The sequence below is a fragment of the Poecilia formosa genome, unplaced genomic scaffold (assembly GCF_000485575.1).
Source record: "Poecilia formosa unplaced genomic scaffold, Poecilia_formosa-5.1.2 Scaffold136, whole genome shotgun sequence".
Classification (NCBI taxonomy): Eukaryota; Metazoa; Chordata; class Actinopteri; order Cyprinodontiformes; family Poeciliidae; genus Poecilia; species Poecilia formosa.
In genome coordinates this window covers 1,399,443-1,419,269 of record NW_006800075.1, presented here as the reverse complement: position 1 = coordinate 1,419,269, position 19,827 = coordinate 1,399,443, and the positions used below count along the sequence as shown (strand labels likewise).

The 19,827-nt window shown below is 37.3% G+C and overlaps 1 protein-coding gene and 1 long non-coding RNA gene across 3 annotated transcripts in view; one reads left to right on the top strand and one right to left on the bottom strand.

Moving 5' to 3' along the window:
* Positions 1-12,118, bottom strand: part of pgs1 (phosphatidylglycerophosphate synthase 1) — a 28,879-nt gene extending 16,761 nt beyond the window's left edge. Inside the window, exons 1-4 of one of the 2 annotated variants that reach the window (XM_016676614.1) lie at positions 11,966-12,118; positions 4,798-5,008; positions 1,859-1,936; positions 63-162 (exon numbers count right to left, since the gene is read on the bottom strand). In XM_016676614.1, coding sequence (XP_016532100.1) covers positions 63-162; positions 1,859-1,936; positions 4,798-5,008; positions 11,966-12,081 — 505 coding nt within the window. In that variant the 5' untranslated portion in view covers positions 12,082-12,118. The remainder of the gene's footprint in view (positions 1-62; positions 163-1,858; positions 1,937-4,797; positions 5,009-11,965) is intronic. The other variant, XM_007562477.2, reaches the window with a different exon arrangement.
* LOC107837366 (uncharacterized) lies at positions 6,140-16,776 on the top strand. The gene is made up of 3 exons (XR_001663390.1): positions 6,140-6,151; positions 6,408-6,410; positions 16,605-16,776. It is a non-coding gene; the product is annotated as an uncharacterized LOC107837366 (long non-coding RNA).
* Positions 16,777-19,827: the final 3,051 nt, after the last annotated feature.

The following is a 19,827-nucleotide window of genomic DNA, read 5'->3' as shown; positions in this document are numbered from 1 at the left end:
GAAACACGGTGAGCACAGAGATCTGGCCCAAACAACAGCGTAGAGGTCTGACGGAGACCGACCTCTGGATCCGCGAGTGTAGTCCAGTAGCACGGAGACTTTGAGGTCAGGAGAGCGACGGTTTTCTTTTGCATGTTGGAGCGCTTCCTCCATGCAGTCCACCTTAATGGGAGATAGATATGGAACACGTTTTTTAATAATGAAGCTAAAATGATGTGTAATTTATATAAACATAAATTTAAAAAAAACTCACTGTGGATTGGCAGTCAAAACATTTGGTTGAGCAACAAAAAACCCTCAGCATATGTTTGTCTGTTTCAAACATGCAAAATGACTTAAGATTGAATTGTTTACCAGTGTCCAAGTTTATACCTCAAATTTAACAAACAAGCTTTACGTAAGACAGCCATTTAAAATATTTTATTACTCAGTTAAAAGCAAAGGACATTAAAGTCATGAAATTTGCATCCCTGGTACCAGAAGCAAAAATAGACAAGCAGCAATTAGTTTCTATATGAACCATAAATCTGGAAGAAATTTCCAGAAAACTGCAAAGATGTCGAAACACAGAGCTCCTTTAAATCAAGGCTAGCCTTGATTAGCAGTACGTGGAATATTTATTAATGTATTTGATGTATATTTATTTGATGATTTTGATGATGACAAAATGTAATGGTCATTGCTTATTTCATAACTGGTTACTGTATTATGCTTTGCTGCTGAAAAGAGCTTTACAAGTAAACATCACTTAAGCTCGATTACGTCTTATTCCAAAAAGCATAAACTCAAAATTGTTGAGTCTAATGTAGTTAGTTCAGTAAGAGATAATTATTGTTAGTAGTAGTAATAAATTCTTGACTTCTTATACATCATCTAAACAGAGCAAAGACCAGAAAAATAAACTCTTTTATAATTATTATTTTGAAAACTTAAAATAGCAGCTTTTTTCTTCTTCTCTGATTACTGCCTGGGCTAAAAGAAAAACTTCCTGGTTTTTCTTTTAGCCTGCATGTGCAACAAATGAAAACAAATTACTCTCCACGTCTCGTGTCAAGTGTCTTAAAAAAACTCTACATTTTGTTTCGGTAAGATAAGCACGCCTTGCTTTCAATTATCGGATTACTGACATCTCTGGCCCCGCCGCTAAAGTAAATACACAGTTCAGGTGTGACTGTCAGGATCTGTTGTGTTCCTGAGTCCAGGTTTTACACTAAAACAACACCTGCAGTTTGCATTCTTCAGTCCTAACCACAGACTGGGCCTGAACCCTCACACTGGATTGAATTAAGTTTGTTTCATCCATTTTTAAAGCAAAACCCCAGACTTTAAAAAGCAGGGAGAAAAAAAATGATACAGCCTCACTGCACCTTTCTGACTCACATTTTTAGTAATCCATCATCCTGTGCAGCTACAGAGTTTAGCAGCTGATCTCAGTGCTTTTAGCTTTGATTGAGCATTTTGGCCTCCGTCTACGTCTCCATTACTGGTCATTTAAAAAAACCCTAAAAACACGAAAAAACAGCTGAATTTGAGCACCGGTCCAGACTGTGGTTTGCTTTGGTTTCACGTTGTTATGCTAGGCTTTCCAAGCATGAAAAACAGCAAGCCCTCACACGCCAGCGCTGCTCTCCCATACCCATAAACCCTTGCATTTTGGGGTCATTCCTTGTAGTTTTGGCCTGAACTTCGCTTTTCAATCTGAAGAAAACACACTGCGGTATTCTTGGAGGAGAAGTCTGACTCATATTTTCTGGCAACTCTGACCAGTCATTTGGCTCACTCTCCTGCTGTTACAGCTTTGTTCTCACCTGCCCCGAATGAAAGAAGCATATTTAAGAAACAAAACGCTCTTCCTCACCAGTTCCTGCTCCAGCTGCCCCGTTCCCAGATACAAGGACGCCATCACCACCCGCCTTTGTGCGCTTCTGATGCCGGCCTTAACGGAAAGGAGACGGAAAGTATTAAGTGAACAAGGATGTGTCATAAGCGGAGTTTAAGATTCTGGAAAATGTCAACAGGAAAAAAATCTATTCCAACAGAAGTTGATAAATAGAATCATTTATTTAACAAATCTCTCATTCCACATGAATAAACATTTTGGCAGTTATGTAGCTCCTTATATCTGGACTTAAAAAAGGATTCCTATCTATGGCTTGTGCTGTTTTCACTACATACGTAGGTTCATTTCCTAGAAGACAAATCTTACAGTACAATATAAATATAATATAAAAATATATGCTTCTTATTCTGGAATAATATTTGCTTACATAACCACTGCTAAGACAGTAGAAACCTTTAAGTGTTGATAATGACCCAATGAGTTTTTATTATTGTATTTTATTATTGTGTCTTTATGGAATGATTTTACTACTTTGTTGGTTCTGTTTACTACAAATGATCGTATGCATTGTGTTTGTATTGCTTAATGATGTATTATTTTATTGCTCCTTTTATTGCTTGGTTTTGCTGAATCATTGTATATCATCACTGAACAAATGCCATAGCAGAAACACAATAAACTTGCAAAACATAAAACAAGATTAAGTTTAATGTTTTTATTTGTTTATTTGTGTGCTGTTAATGTGCAAACAGGGTAACATTTTGACTCTTTTGACTTCATAGTTTGCCATACGCAAAGCAGTAAAAGCAGTGTTAAGGTTGGTTGTGCAGAGCAATGTTTTAAACAAACTGGACCCTAACATGCATCCATTTAATTATTCCAAGTTTTTGGTTTGCTGAAAATACTAAAAACTATTGGCTGCAAAAACAAGGTGAGTGAACTGAAGAATTATCAAGACAAAGACGGTCTGGCTGTCATAAAATAGCACCAGAGGATCGAGTATTTTAAATCAACACCATGTTCTGGTATAAAATATAAAATATAAACTGTTTTCATAAATAAAAATCTAAAAATCCAAGTATGTATAAGGTCTGTTCAGAACTGAAAATCAGGGGCCCTTTGCAGCTGCAAGGAAATGACCGGATTTAGCAGAAAAAAACAGAGCTAAAAATAAAAACTGAATGTTGCACTGACATTTTATGAACGTCACTGAAAAAAAAAAAAAAAAGAAGAAAAGAAACGGCTCCAAATGAATCATCACGATACTTTGGCAGGTTCTCAACATTGAACAAAGGCCTGTGTCAAAAGAAAGTTGTGCAAATCCTAGAATTAAAGTATCTGCAATATCATCTTTTAGATAAATAATTCAAATATCTAAATGACTTCATTCTATAAACTACATTGTTTTCATTGCACGTATGTTGCTGGTATTGATGGATGCTGTTGCTTTTGTTTGTTTTAAAACCTTTGACCACAGGAATTTTTCTGACTTAAAAAAAAAAACAAGCTGGTGACGCTTTGCAAAAGCGCAATTTGGAAATCGTCCCAAAAGGTGCTATAAATATGTCCAACTACGCATCAGTCACATGAAACCCACCTATTATTAAATTATTTGTGGGAGTGGCTGTACAGTAAACTACACTCACCCGCATTACTGGTAGGAGTGTAATTTTGGTAAAAGGAAAGGCGTTTCATAACCCTTACCATTTGAATTTTAGCACAGCTCATTTGTCAGTTGAAACATGTCAAGGTTCTGTAATCATAATACTCACCGGAAAAAAAACATTGCATCACACCTTTAAATTAAAATTATCCAGATAAATAATGTCAATGTTTCTCATAAACTGGATGAGATAAAAACTGAGATGTGAAGATCAACTATAAAAACACTTAGATCTGTGCTATCTTCTGCATGATTGCACATGCACCGTTTTGTATTTTTCTTGCTAGACTCTCCAAGCAAATTGTGATAAACATATGCAAGTACAGCAATCGAGCCCAGCAGCTGCGAGAAGTTGGCAACCATTTTCGTGGCAGGTGCTCAGTTGTACTCCAAATTAGTGGTTCTCAGACTTTTCAAAACCAAATCCTAATTTAGATTACGAAAACAAAAGATTCCACGCACAGCCCTCATAATGACTGGAAAAAATGTATTTAATTTTAGTTCAGTCTTTATATAGTCAGAAACAGAAGTAGGAAAAATTATATCTGCAAAATTAAGTTGTGCCTCCCAGAAAAGTCTAAGAATTTCTAAAAGCTCAAGATTTTATATTTCTACTGATTACATAAAAATAAAGTTTGTGGACTTCCTGTCCGCAGCCAGCACTATTGATAAGGACTTTAACTTTAACAGGATGAGTTACAGCATTTAATTTAATAAAGTATTTTATATATATATATATATATATATTTTTTTTTATTTATTTATTTATTTATTTATTTATTTATTTTTTTTAATTGCCTGGGTTGTTTCTGCATGGTTTCTATAAAATCTGCATGCATTAATGGGTTCTCCCAGCTCAAACAAATGACTGTTAGCGTATTGCTATCTCTAAACTGGTATGAGTGTATGCCTGTGTGGTTGTTTGTCTTGTGTTGCCCTGTGATGAACTGGTCATCTCTTCAGTTGTACCTACGCTTCTCACCCAGTGACCCCAGCAGTTCTTTCTTTGCATTCTTATTAAACTATTGTGGATTTCAGAAACCTTTTAGCACATTTTAAACATCCTCATATCAGGGCATCAGCCTTGAATGGATCTGCCACAGCATCAGAATGTTTACATTTTCTCGTTTTGTTTTTCTTGGGACAGATAAAGGATTTCAAAGTGTTGAAATTAAACAGATAACTAACAGTACTGACCTTGTTGATTTCTTAAATAGTTCTGACTTTCAAAGCCGTCTTAAAATGTGTCGTCATTAATCAAAGGCGACAGCAGACGTGAACGAACGACACGAACCTTCATCGCCTGGTAAAATTGGTCTGGTGACATCAGGATTTGGATGTGGGCTCCCGGCACCCGGAAGGCGGGTATTTGCTCCGCCATCCATCGGAAGTGGCTGCAGAGGCCGTCTGAACCCTGAGGTCCGGCTGACCCGGTGGGCCTGGAAATGTGGCGTGGCGCTGGCTCGGCTGGAGCAAGCAGTGGAGCCAGCAGCAACATGGCTGACCTACGGAAAATAAGCACACAGAAGTGCAAGGATTTTGAATTGTTTTAATAATTTATGGCAACTCCTTTATGCGCATTGCTCTTTTCCATCGTCTCATCAGGTCGAAGCAACAAAATTAACTCCCAGCGGGCCAAGACAGAAATGGCACTGTCTCACAGATGTCAGCCTGTCAAAAAACAGACAGCCAGTAGCCTAAAATTGGTTCTATTTAGTTGATAGGATGCTGGGCAGTCAGCTGCACAAACAGACAAGGATAGAAACCAAACTTATTATTTTATTGAACAATTTTTAATGAGGAAAGATACGCCGCGGCTGATGTTTAGCAGCTGTCAATCATAATCACTGTCAGCCCTCAGAATGATCGCGGATTTGCAGCTTTTTACAAGATAAATAGATTTGCGTTCATATACTTTATAAGTAAGTATAATTAGAAAGATGTCAAATATTGCTTTATAGAGAAGCTACGCGTCTAACCATTAGTAACCATGGAGACAATGCTGCGTCGTCAGTATGTATCGGAAAAAAATGGTTGGCATCTCGTCTTTTGTACGTTTTTGTGTCACTCCGGTGAGGGAAACGCTGCTTACGACACAGTGATATAAATCATGTGGTAGCACTTTATTTGAAGGGGTGTGCACAAGACTGACATGACACTTTCATAAACATGACATAACACCTGTTATGAACATGAAGAAGTCTTTATGAATGTTTGACAGTTGTCATGAAGTGTCATTCAGTAAATAATGACACTTTTAATGCAAAGTTGCTCTAAAAGTTGCATTGAAAGTCCATTAAAAATGCCAACTTTGCATTAAATTATCATAATTTACAAAATCATGCAAAGTCGCTCTGTTCAATACTCCCGCGCCTCATTTCCGACGTCCATCATGGCGCCCAGAGTGATTTAGTGACAAAGAGTCAGTATAGCCTTAGTTACTGTGCAACACTGATTCAAAGCTTAAAATACACTCATTATCCTCTTCATTTAATCACAGGTTTGAGAGCCCAGTTCAAAGAAGGACTAAGAGAAAATATATCGATGTGGAAAACAGACTTGTAACACTTTCTCCATACATCCAGCTTTTCACCAGCGAGTGTTAAACTGGGAGAGGAGTGTATACCTCTCTCACTGGTTCCTTTGTGGTATACATGCATTTCTGCTTGGCATTTGCAACTAAAACCTACTCAGGACAAACACATTTTTAAACTGCAGAGGGGCAGAGAGACTTTCCAAACTCATAAAACAAAACAACAACAAAAAAACTACTTCCTCATGTCAGCCTACAATGCACTGAATTATCTTGACTTTACAGCAGTGGAAAAGTTATTAAATGAGAATACACCCAGCTCATAGACGGGCTTATGTCACTGAGGCAGAAGATGTCGAGCCTTCTTTCAGTAAGTTGTAAAGATAAGGCAGTGTGATGAGGGAGATAAGAAGCTCACTTTGAACTCTGCCATCACTAACATAGAAAATATAGTCATTAACGTAAAGTTGCCTTCGGGATCTTTTTCTGAATAAACGTCACGTCTCACAGAATGACAGTAAATTCCATTTACGCTGATGGCCTCAACCGTAAATGGAATTTACGCTGGAGGCATTCAGCCTAAGGCGATTTTCAGCCTTAGGTGGTGAATTCAGGAAATAAAGCGAGCCATTTATCCCGGTATGTCGCTGTGCCACATTTCTGCTAATAAAAAGCATGGGAGTTAAAAACGGCTCTCATTGTCAGAGAGCTGAGATAACCAGGGCTGGCCTGGTTATCTCAGGTGATCTGACATCGTTGAAGGATCTACATCCTAGTTCTGTTCAACAGATGTCATTGAATCCATTCAGCCAACTGGAAAGGCTGCTTTTATTTTTGGTTAGTTATATCTATGGAGTCATTCAAGGAATTGACAACAAAAAGAAGAAAAAAGACCCTAGAGATAAGATTTCTCACTTCGATTCTTCGTTTATTACATGTAATCAGATCTTTCACAGGGGACGGTTATTGTTATTGAATAAAAGAACAACAGTTAGAGGAAGAAATGGGAGGAAATGAGCGGAAAATGTGAGGGAAAACACCTAATACAAAACTAGTTTTGTTTTCTATCAAAAAAGAAATATGACATTATTCTTCAAAAACACGTGACAAGAGCAATGCCCGAAGGCCAAATACAGCCCAACGCAGCTTTTTATGTAGGCAGAGACATAAATAGAGTCTTCAAGATAACAGATATGTGCTTAGATATTAATTATTCATCTATATGTTGCCGAATTACATCAATCATTTGGCAACGATCGCGGAAATATTTGCATCAACAGATGTCCACTTTTTTTTGCACTTATGCATAATTGTGAGTTTATTGCAATCTTTTTGTAAAAATTCTCAAAACCTTTGGGTTTAAGTGACAGGTTCCTCCCACCTGCAGGTGGCAGTATTTCTTACTTCTACTACACGGCTTCTTAAGCCTTACTTGATGTCACGTTATAGTTCGTGATCGACATGGCGAGTGACAAAAACTTCACATTTACCATCATATATAAGACCTGATATGTTTATAAATCTACACCACATAATTAGTGATTTTGACTGCAAAGAAAAATTATAAAAACAATTGCAATATCTCGAAGGAATGCATCAGTGTGAAAACATGTAGAATACTATTTAATCTTAAGTACTTTTTGAATGCAGAGACAACAGTTTATTAATTTTTTAACAGTTCATTAGTGGGTTTTATTTATGTACTCTTGCACAACCAGAAGGGAGTTCTTCATTTTGCTAAATTTAATGTTCTTTTTAGCATTTGAGCTGCTCATCACTAATCAGAGCTGATCAGAGGGAAAATACAAATCACTAACCAACTGACTGGTGCGTCTTCAATTTGCTGTCAGAACAGACTTACATCAACTTGTTGTAACCACACCCTACGATCCCACAGTTTTATGCTGTTTAAAAACAAAAGAAGCTTTGATCTTTTACTGCTGTGCAAAGGCATCAAAGATACGAGGAAATGATGCAGAATTTCAACAATGAAACAAAGAAAAGGCAACTGGCGATTGTGACAGCAAACCCAACTGCTTCCTTTTGGGAAACTTGAGCATGATCAATGAGGCGAACGGCACAAAAATGTTGAACAGTTGGAACAAGTTGTCTGAATCACCAGCAGTCGTCAAAGCTTGTCAGTCATTCCAAGCATTTTTAGGTGAGAACTGAGACGTCCTGCTGCCTTGTGATGTGTTGGGGCAGAGCGCGGTGAGGAAGTACTTGACCCTTTACAGATTTTTTTCTGTTTCCTTTTTGTGAATCATCACAGATTTCAAAGTCAGATACATTCCCATGATGGAGACGAGCTTTCCTATATGTTTCACTTTTGTTCTCGTCAGTTCATAGAATATTTCCCTAAACGTTAAATCTTTTCTTTAAGGATTTAATGACTTGAGACTTTTTTTTTCCCAATCTTTTTCTTACTGTTGAATCATAAACGCTGACCTTAAATGAGGGAAATGAGGTTTTTATGTGACCTCCTGGATGAGTCGTTAATGCACTTTTAGATTGATTTTGTCAGGCTAGCCACTCCTGAGGAAGTTCACCACCGCTTCCAGTTTTCTCCACTTGTTGATACTGGCTCTCAATGCGGCTCACTGGAATCCCAACTCTTGTAACCCCGTCCAGATGAATATATGTCAATGACTTTCCTTCTTCTCATTTGCTGTTTTCCTTTGAGTATGATGTGTTGCTTTTTACAATAGTCTACTTCATTCAGACAAACAGGTTCAATGAAATTAATTTCTTGACTCACGCTTTAATGAGGCACAAGTGTGTCTCGTGACACTGAACTCAGTTTTCCAAAGCAAAAATCACCATAAATCCATTAACGAACAGTGGAAAGAATTATATTTTCACAATGGTCCAAGTCCATTTGGTCAGTTTTCCCTCGTCTTAATAAAATAACTATTCATTTAAAAACTACATTTGGTTTTAACTGAGTCTGATATTAAAATTTATTTAATGATCAGAAGCATTTAGGAGTGAAGAAATCTGAAACGAGGCAAACATTTTCACTGCACCAAGTTTTATCTCTTTGTTCTTTGGCACAGCCTCAACATGCTCAGACAGATAAGAGAGGCACAATGGACATTCCTGTCCTTAACCTCTAAAGATATAAGACATGCTCTAATCATGGCTGGGGCTTATATATTTCCTAATCTTATCCCTCTGTTTTATTTTAGTGATTTAGTGAAGAAATAGGAAAAAAAATAAGGCTCAAGTCCAAGATGTCCTTGGTACAGAGAGAAACAACTAAACCAAGGGAACTACCGGGCATCCCAAATCAGTTCTCACCGTCTCCTGATTGGTTACAAAGCCAGAGAAAATACAGACATCGTGTGAGATTTGTGTGGCAGTCAGTGTCTTTGCAATGTTTCTATTCCCCAGAGTTTGCATGACTGCTGTCTGAATCATGAAATAAAACATATTTTGTCTTCATACTGAGCCTTTTGTTTCTTGGACTGGAAATGTTTGTCATCATTTACTCACAGTCTCAAATGCACAAGGCAAACATCTCTTTAAGATCCCAGAATGAAGCCATTTTTAAACTGACTACAGTTATTTATGATAGCCGTCCACATTTTTTAAACTTCTGCTTTTGCCAAGGTTCTCGTTTATAGAGGTGAGCATAAAACAAAGCGTTTCCAAACTAAAAAAATAAAACGTAGTGGTTTTCTAGGCAGCTTTTCTGACTGATTGATAAGTATAAACAGGGTTAAGGTTGCAAGAGCTGGACCAATTATCCAAATACAGCAAGTCTTTCAGGCTGGCCTTTATGATTCACTTTTAAAACTGGACCAAACGGACGGTTCTTCATAAAAAAAAAGAAAAGATGTCAAGATCACAAAATGTTCAGTCATGCTGTTCCTGAGGTGTAAAGTCCTTCAAATGCGATGCCAGAGAAAATACTAGAGACCAGATATTTCTTCAGCTGGTTGGATAGAGTAGTGGGCTTTTACTCCTGGACTTCATGTAGCTGCACCCTGCTGGTCAGGTGACTGAAACACTGGACTCACAAGAAAGAACAATACGACTGTTGGGAAATATTTCTGGTCACACAAGAAATGACAAAGTCATGGAGAGCCACCCATGACGCTTATTAAGCAACATCTTTTCAACCATTTTTACTTATGGAATCAGACATGGGCCAATTTCAACACTGATCATACAATTTCCTACAATTTAAAGTTCCTTGAATGAGATTTTTAAGTTTTCTTCCACTGCTGTGAACTTCTGGTCAGCTGGCTGAAAGAATGCTTCTACTTTTCCCTCATTAATAAGAATGACAAATTCTTATTTTTACAAATTTCTCAGGTTTTAAACTGTGAGAACCAAGCATCACCATTGTGAGAGGACTTCAACCCTGCTCTTTCTGTCCCAGCGAAGGATATCTAGCGAAGAACTCCTGTGACCCTGAAGGCGGGGTGTGGGCTGCCATTTTGGCCGCTGGTTCAGATTTCCATTTTTGTAACTTTCCACATCCAGTACAATATTCACTCACCAAACAAGACGAGCTTGAAAGAGCTCAAGGGGAGGGTAAAGGCAACTGGATATAATTAATTAGAGGGAATCTGCATTGCAAAATGCTGAAAAGTAACACTGTTAAGGTCAAGATGTAGGTCAAGTTGTAAAAAAGAAAAGCACTTGTGTTTGATTCTTCTTTTGCTTCCAATTGTTGAATACAGGCAGGTTTTTCTCCGCTGCAGCATCTGCTGAGTAGAATGAGGACTGCAGTGTTTGCCGTTTGCCTGAAATGTATATTTATATATGTTATAAACACAGTTCGTTATGATTATTAGAACCTTTTTTCTTATTTTAAAACTAGTTGATAAGCTATAAGTGGCACATCTGTAAAGGAGCTGATTGCATGTTAGCAGGTCTGTAAGTAATAACTCGAGTAATTATCAAACTAACCTCAGTTTGTTACACTGCTAGTTATCTTTTCAACTTGAACAGAAAAAATGTAAAACCTTGAGTATCCACTTCGTGAAATTACAGCAACAAACACAGCTATCAGCATCTACAACCTTCAAACCAAGGTTTGAAGAACCTTGGTTGATATGAGCTACGACATCATTAAATTTCTTTGGATTAAGTTGAATTGAATCATTAGGTTAGTTTATTAATAGATCTCAAAGGTTTTCATAGAACAGTTGAAATTATAATTTGACAAAAATACACACTGCACTTTCCAGATATTTACAAAATTTTGTAAACCACATTTCATTTTTATTTTCACGTCTCAACGGTGGGCTAGCTGTGTGTTGGTTTATCCCAGTAAAGGACATTTACGTTTTAAGTGGAAGTCTGCTTCAGCAGTTCTTTTTCCTCCAGGGTAAATAAAACCGCAAATAAAATGATTAACGATGGGTGGGTTGCAGCACTCCCCCCCCCCCAATTAGTTTTTTCCAGTAAAATAGGCAATAAAAGATTAGGTTGTTTATGTTCTGTAAATAAGTGATTCATTTCAAAGAAAACTCGGGTGTGTCATTTAGAGAATTGGCTGCACCTGCTAAAAGTTCATTAATAGACCTGAACTGTCAATGAGATGGACTTGAAACAGAGATCAGGTGCCTCATACCTGTGTGTGCGCCTATTGTAACCTGACGGAAAGTTGAATAACGGCTACTTCAGTTAACCAGAACTTTCTGTCAAGGTTATCTGCGATTTTAAGAGTCCGGAGAGAGGCATTCCCGACGGCTTTTCCGGAGATTTTCCGGATGAACAAACGTAAGTTTAAAACGCAACTGTTACCCAGCTGAATTTTTAAAGAGCTTCTTTAAAACGGCGGCACTGAACTACATGCGTCCGATAATGAACCCATCACAGTTAGCAAGCGTTGCTAAACGGAAAGACGGTTCAGTCTGATAATCGCAGTTTTACCCAAGCGTTTGGGTCTGAGGCAGTCAGCTGCGACTCTTACCCTCTCCTTCTGTCCTGGGCGCGGAAGAACCGGTCAGATATCCGGCTAAAAACCCCGGCGATGGCTGGAGAGTATACCGAGTGCACCAGCCTCCTCCAAGTCATGGGAGCTGCCATTGCTGCTGCGCCGAGTTATTTCCAAAACTTTATCGGTACCACAGTCGGTGAACAGAGACGGTGTTATCTAAAAAGGGTTTCCTTAACTTCATATATTAAGTAGTAGAAGCACTGCTATGGAGGGCCAACACTGACATAATTCAGAATAGCTTCTCATTAAATCCATTTGGTGTAGTGAATTCTCTGAATGTAGCCAAGTAAGCATGCAATTAACTGGCTTCTTTATTTAATTGTCTTGTTTGTCTGTTCGTTCATTCATTTATTCATACATAAGGAAAAGTAAAAAGGACAGGCAGAAATAAGATGCAGGAGTGAATAAATAAATGTATAGGGTAATTATTGCAATATTAATTAGATAAAGAACTCTGTTAATCAAATGCTTACATATCTATGTCAGTTTTGGTCCTCCATACTTATTACACCCACTTGAATCCAAAAATGATTTTAATAAACTATATATATATAAATATTTGATTAAACATTCTATTCTAAAAGTTAGAATCAACTACTTTAAGCCTCCATAAACAAGTAATCATTATTCAGTCAGAAATTTTAAGTATTCATTGTCAACTTTGGTCTCTATTGGAAACTGCTGTTTGCATAAAACATAGCTGTAGAAATAAAATTTTTATCTGTGCTTCACAATAGTTTATATTTGTTAACCTGTTTTTGATCATATCTACAGTTCTTGAAAGCAGAAATTTCAGAGAAACATGCTGTTATTGTCTTCAGTTCCTAATAGTAGTTACTAAGCACCACAATGACCAATATGACCTTTAAAAGTCTGGGATTATTTTAAGTTTGGCAGAAATCTACTTTGGTTTCTACCTTGCTTAAGATAGTTATTACCTGGAAAGCTTATTTCTCTCATAAAAATTTTAAGAAGCTAAGACTAAGCTATTGACTGCGTGTAGCTTCCGAACAGATATGCGCCAAAAAAAATCTGAAAAGTGTAGGTATGAATAGAAGTAAAATATGCACACAGAAAAAACACTTTCACACATGCATTCCTGTGGCATTCCTTTAATCTCTGCCCTCCATATGACCGGTTAAAATGTGATGTTGGCTGCAAGTGGCGTGGCTCGTTGTCCTGTCTTTATTGCAATCAGCTTGTTGATGGAGGTATATGTCATTTTATTAACTGGGGACATTTTTACAGACATAAAAAAATAGGAGCATTAGTTCCTCTGCTTTGTGCAATTCACCAGTATCACTGACACAAAAAGAATCCCACAGCATGATGTAACAACCACCATGCTTTCGTAATTGGTGCAATTATTACAACACAACACCTTTATGTTTTCCTTTCTGACCATAAAGCCTTTAATGCATTAGCTTTTCCAGTTTCAGTGGACTTTGAAGCTGTTGATTCTGGAGAAGGTGCTGCTGTCTTGGTTGGATATGATGTCACTTCCTGTTGATGTAAAACAGACTGCAGGTTAAAGCTCTGGTTGGTTTCTGAACAGCCTAGCTAATTTCCCTCAATCTGAAGGAGATTTTCTTCTAGATCTTGATTGAATCAAAAATGGCGAGTAGAGTTGTTAGACCTGGTAATCTTGCATCTGCAACTGGTGTTTCCCGTTATTTTGTGTATTGATTAATCCAAGAAATGGTTCTATTCACCCGAAAATATCATTCCTTTTTAATTTGGGAATTTGAAGGTGTGTGAAAATATAAATTGCTCTTTTTATCCTCCTATCAGCTCTGACTAGTTCTCCTGTACTTGATTTTTAATAGCACCCCTGGAGCATGATGCTGCCACTTTCCTGTAACTGTAGAGTTGTTGTAGTTGGAATGATTTGCAGTTTTTGTTCACACAAAGCATGCTGACCAAAAAGTTCAATTTTGTTTGCACTTTCTTGCACATTTGCTGTTTTCTATACATGATACAAAATGTATATTACTTTCACTTCACATATGTGCTACTTTCTGTTATGTCCCATAAAAAGATAATATATTGTGATTATAATGCTAAAAAAATGTGGGAAAATGTGCTCTATATTTATATGGAAACAGCTTGATCGAATATTTTCTCTAGTAGAAATTAAAATCTTGTTTTCATTTTTTAACAACTAGCCATGGGAGTTGTTGTTTTGCATGGAGAAGACTTTCCTTTTCGTTATCTTTATGGTGTTATCCAAACACAGCGGGTTTTAAAAGGCAGGGCCTTTCCTTGTAAAAGTGCCAGACTCTGCTGGTTGTTGCTCAAGAGCACTTACAGTAAGCCAGACACTTCCTGGCACAAGACAACTGCCCGGAGGGACCTTATCCTTATCTTTATACATTTGCTGGCGTATGAGCCAGTAGGTTAGATGTGTTTTGTATGTTGACACACACTGACGGTGCATTGATTTGCATTTGATGCATTTGAAGCTGGATAATTTGAAAATACATCAAGGTGTCAAAGTAAGGATTTGTTTTTAAATTTATTTATTGAAGTCCATTTTTGTTGAGGTGCAGGTGACAAGAAAATATCTGATTAAACTGAAGTAAACGAGCAAAGAAAATGGATCAAATCGGAAGTTTATTATTGCTATGCAAAAACATGTTTTTACTAAAATACATATTTTTAGAAATGTTATAACTTAATTAGATGCTAAAATATTGGAACAATTTTTTGACAACTCAAGTTAATATTTAATTGAATGTTAAATGCAATACTGCCTCATGCACTGCAGAAACTCAAGTTTGAATATCAAAGTTAACCTGACTAAATATATAAAGCAATTTTCAGATTATAATTCCAAATTTAAATGGACAAAAACAACACAGTTTTGCATTAATGTAATAACATGCAGCATTATTTTACTTTAACCCCAGAATCTCAACTTAATTTATTTGTGGACTTTGACTAGGCCAAACCAAAGCATTGCTTTCCTTTTAGTTTGTTTCTTTATTTGTTTAAAAACATTTAAAGGTCAACATCCTGGTGGGCTGCTTAACCCAAGAGCTCTTTGAATAGCCAGATGTTTCTTCTGATTGAGAGCAGAATAATTATATATTTTCTTTTTTTTTTTTTTCACCTTTTATTTATAACTTTTTACATGCAGTTTAACACATCAGGCTCAACAGATACAGCAGGCATATTAAAAAAAATACAAATTAGTCCAATTGAAGCCATCAATTTGAAATAATTTATTTGAATAACTCCTAACAATGACAAGCTGTTGGTTGAGAAGCAGCAAACTGTCTTGACCAACAAGTTTGACTGTATGATCAGGACTCTCTGTTAAAACACAGCGTTACTTTTAAATCAAGTCTAACAGGACGCATACTTTCCTAACTGTTTGACTTTTTTCATTTTTGGCCATTGTGAAGCAAGTCTTTGTGCTCTTTTTGGTCAGCTGAGGTGTTCGCCATTGAACGCTCTTGAAACTATTTTTGCCTGCTTTCTTATTGACATGAACACTCACTCCCCCTAGAAGAAACAAATGAAGTCCATAGTGCTTTAAATCTGGTTCTCTGTTCTTTTCTGAACTCCTGGACAGAGACGGTCGATAAAGACTTAAAACTGCATCAGAATATTTTGAGGGATTTTTTGTGATCACGACAAAAGTGGTGATTAAGAGGTTTTACAACCCACTTTGAAATATTCAGGACACCAGAAGGGTGATTTTTTTTTTTTTTTTACTTATCAGTTGCTGCATTTGATTGTATTTTTTTAATTTATTGACGCTCTCACAGATCAAACAGTGAAGAAGTGAGTACAAGTAACAACAAAGTTGGGAAGTAACTAGTTACATTTACTCAATTACATTTACTTGAGTAACTTTTTTTTTTTTTTTTAAATGCTTTTGGGAGTATTTTTACTACGCTGTACTTTTACTTGAGTAATTTTATCATGAAGTATCAATACTCTTGAGTAAAATTTCTGGATTCTTTACCCAATAAATAAAAAACAAACATGTTTTAACTAAAAATTCAAAGACAAAGATGCACAACTAGTTTTTGTTAAAGTTTTATATTGATAGAAACCGATATGGAAAAATTCTCTTTTGCCTGATTTTTTTTGTTACTTTTATGAATTAATGTCATTTTGGTCCTTAAAGCTGCAAAAATTTCCTCTTAACTTTGCATTGTGGTCCATCTGATTATGTAATCTTTAAATGTTAAATGGTTAATTTGATGAGTTACTCGGTAGTGGAGTAAGCTTTACCAAATACTTTTTTACTCTTGAGTAATTTATGGATGCCTACTTTTCACTTTTACTTGAGTAACTGTATGTTGAAGTATCACTACTCAAATGTTATCCTGATAAAAATATTCACAACAAAAAATGATTAGATAAATGGCCATCCCACCTTCTCAGTAAGTCATTGTTGCTCTTTTGGAGTAATTTTGGTAACGTAGCCACACCTGGGAAGGTTTACTACTGTTCCATGTTTTCTTCATTTGTGGACAATGGCTCTCACTGTGCTTTGCTGGAGTCCCAAAGCCTTGGGAAAGGCTTTGGAGCTTTTTTCCAGTCTGGTAGACATCAATAACTTTTTTTTTTTTCTGCATCTGTTCTTGCCTTACTTTAGATCAGTGGTTCTTAACCTGGGTTCGATCGAACCCCAGGGGTTCGATGAGTCGATCTCAGGGGTTCGGCGAGTCGGTCTCTGGGGTTCGGCGGAGCCTCTGCCGCGGAGGTAAAGACACACTTGTGTAAAGTCGTGATGACGCCCCGCTTTGCCATCACTTGCTGCAGAGGATCACGTTACATTGCTTAGCCAATCAGTGCTGCGGAGGAGCACTGATTGAAGGAGTTCCTCTCAGCATGGATTTGAACTTGTCTTAAATTACTTCAACAAAGTTCACCGTTTTTACCAAATTCTGTAGCTTTCGGTGTACTTCTAAATCTGCTCCTTAGTCGCATGTTTTCGGGGTTGCTACTGCCTCTAGTGGCGTGGGGGTGGTAACACAACTAATGTAATTACATTTCTAAATCAGAATACCGCAAAGTCTTTCTTATTTATTATTAATTTTTCATTCTGTTAAGAATGTAGAGCTAATTAAATGATCTAAACAAGACCTTAAGGTGGTTCCAGTTTCTCTCGATGGCCAACCTGTTGAAACTGTGGCAAATTTTAAATACCTTGGGTCGATCCTGGACAGTCAGCTCAACTTTGCTGAAAACACTGACTATATTTTGAAGAACTGTTCTCAGAGACTCTACCTTTTAAGAAGACTAGTGATCTTGGGTTGACCCAACTAGACTCTAGTTGGGTCACCCCTAACTATGTCTTGAATTTGTGGGGGGGGGGAACAATTATATTTTATTTGTCACTACAGAAGGGTTCAGTGAATGCATATATGAAACTGGCGGGTTTGGTACCCGCCAGTTAGGTTAGGTTTTATTTATTCATAAAGGAAGTAAAATAAACCTCGTTTTAATTCTATTTTTGTAAAGTAGAATTAAAACCTCAATCTACTCACAAAACTACACCTGTTTTTTGTTGTTGTTTTTTTTTATAATAAAACAAAAATAATCTAAATACAGTGGACCATCGGCCACTCAAAATTGTTTGTAAAATTTACATATTTGTATATATTTTTGTAGATTATCTAAGACGATCCCAAAAAAAAAAAGAAAGAAAGAAAGAAAATGCAGTTTGTGAAGCTGCATTTTACTTAACACTGGCATTTGCAAAGCAGCCAATCCAGGAGGGTCATTTAACATGGCATGAATTTACTGTGATGCCATGAGTGGAGATAAGGAAGAGCGTGAATGCAAGCTTCTGCACCAACACAATTTCCTCTTTGCATATGAATACATATTAGGTTATATTTGGTGTTTGAACTATTACAATAGGCAGTTATAACCATTTTGGGAGAGCCACTGTGAAGGGGCAAGAGTTGCAGACCTTTTTTATACGTTTTACTTTTTAAAATACAGATTTTTACTTTTCCATATCCTCATAACACTCACTTACCGGTACTTGAAATATTTCAACCATCTATCCTGTTTTTAGTGAGTAGATTGAGACAAAATTGCATTAAAACGGGGTTTCTTTGATGTCCTTTATGAATAAATAAAACATTGTTCATTACCCAACCAGTTTGGGAGAGCCTCTGTGAAGGGATAACAGTTACAGACTTGTTTTTGCTTTTTAAAATCCACTATTATACTTTTCATGTCCCCATAACCCTCACTTGCTCAATAAAATATTTCAACCATCTATCCTGTTTTTAAAAGCAATTACCCAGGGAGGGTGATTTTGTTTTATTGTGCCATATGTGCAGCTTTTAACTTTTTCACCTTGTCGAGAAGGGAACCCAGTACCAGGAAACACAGCGCCAAAGGTCACGCTGATTATTTATTGGCAATCTGCCCGGGCGCGAGCGCAGCCGCTTGTTCTACTGCCTGCGCAGCGGGAGCGAGCGCGAGCGCGTGCGTAAATGCGTGCGTGTGTTTACTGGAAGAAGGTCTGAACGGAGGGGGGGGCGGAGCCTTCCTAAACATCGTCTTTTTACTCACACTGGAACAACCTCCGGTAACCTTCTAACACACACACACACACTCACACACACTCACTCACTCACTCGGAATCTCTCCGACCGGCCGCATTCCTCCGCTCTCCCATCCAAACCCCACGCGTTTTTTTGCGGGGGGGACACTTCTCTTTGGATTTTAATGCCTGAGTTAATAATTCAGCTGGCACTACTTTCGGGTAGTTTGCGGGTCTTTTCCTTCGGCGACGAGCGGCTGCGGTGCGGACTTCAGCACATCCGCAAGGTAAGTTGTGAGAGGAGACTCGCTGCTCGGGTCGACTGGAAGTGGGGAAAATAGTCCGCCGCTGAGCTTGTTTTAGGATGGCTGCTGTCATGTAGACCTCACAGCTGCTGGCCGGATTAAATTTAATCTTGTTTTCATCGGATTCTGGCTAAGGGATACGACGCCGAAGTTCGTTTCCGACTTGTTCTCAGTAAAGGGCTCTTTGGCTCTTTTTAGGGAACCTGAGCTACCATATACCGGCTGTAGCTTCAATATAGCAACGTGGAGTGGGTTTTCCTACCCTGAGCAGTGATTCATTGAAACAGACTGGTTGTACAATCTGATTTAAGATGATTTGATATCTACTTTGTGACTGTATGCTGTGAGCAATTGAAAACCAAAGTCAGATTGTTGTGCACAAACTAATCGAATAAAGCAGGTTCTATTGTGTTACTAAATACTCAAGACTGTCCCTTTTCTCCAGGGGCATCTCTAGAAAATCTAAGGGCCAAATGGGGGCCACCAATAATCTCGGCACTGACATGAATCTATATTTTTAGTTAGGCATTCAGTAACTTTTTAAAAAGATGTAAATGCCAATATCATTGATAAATGATCTGCCTTTTTTAATGGTTAAATTTCAGGTAATTTGCTTGTAGTAGTCCCTCTATATAGATCAAAAGTCATGTTTGTTTATATAAAATTACATTTATGCCAATAAACCCAACAGAGAATATTCTGATTCTGATCTATGTGATATAAAAACATTTCAAAGAAGCACTTATGACAAAATGGAAAACATGACAAGCCTCTTTTCAGTGCAGGCTAATCTGTTTTAAGTACTTTTTAAAATAATACAAATATTGAAAATGAATAATTTTTTTTTTTCAGGTGTGCTTTTAGGTATATGCATACAGGACTGTTTGGAAGGAGGTTGGCATCTTTTGTCATTACAACACCTCCATCTCCCACTTGGTGGCGCCACTACGGCCACAAACCATATTTGGATTTTACACCAAAACCAAAATCCAGTTACAGGTACTAAAATA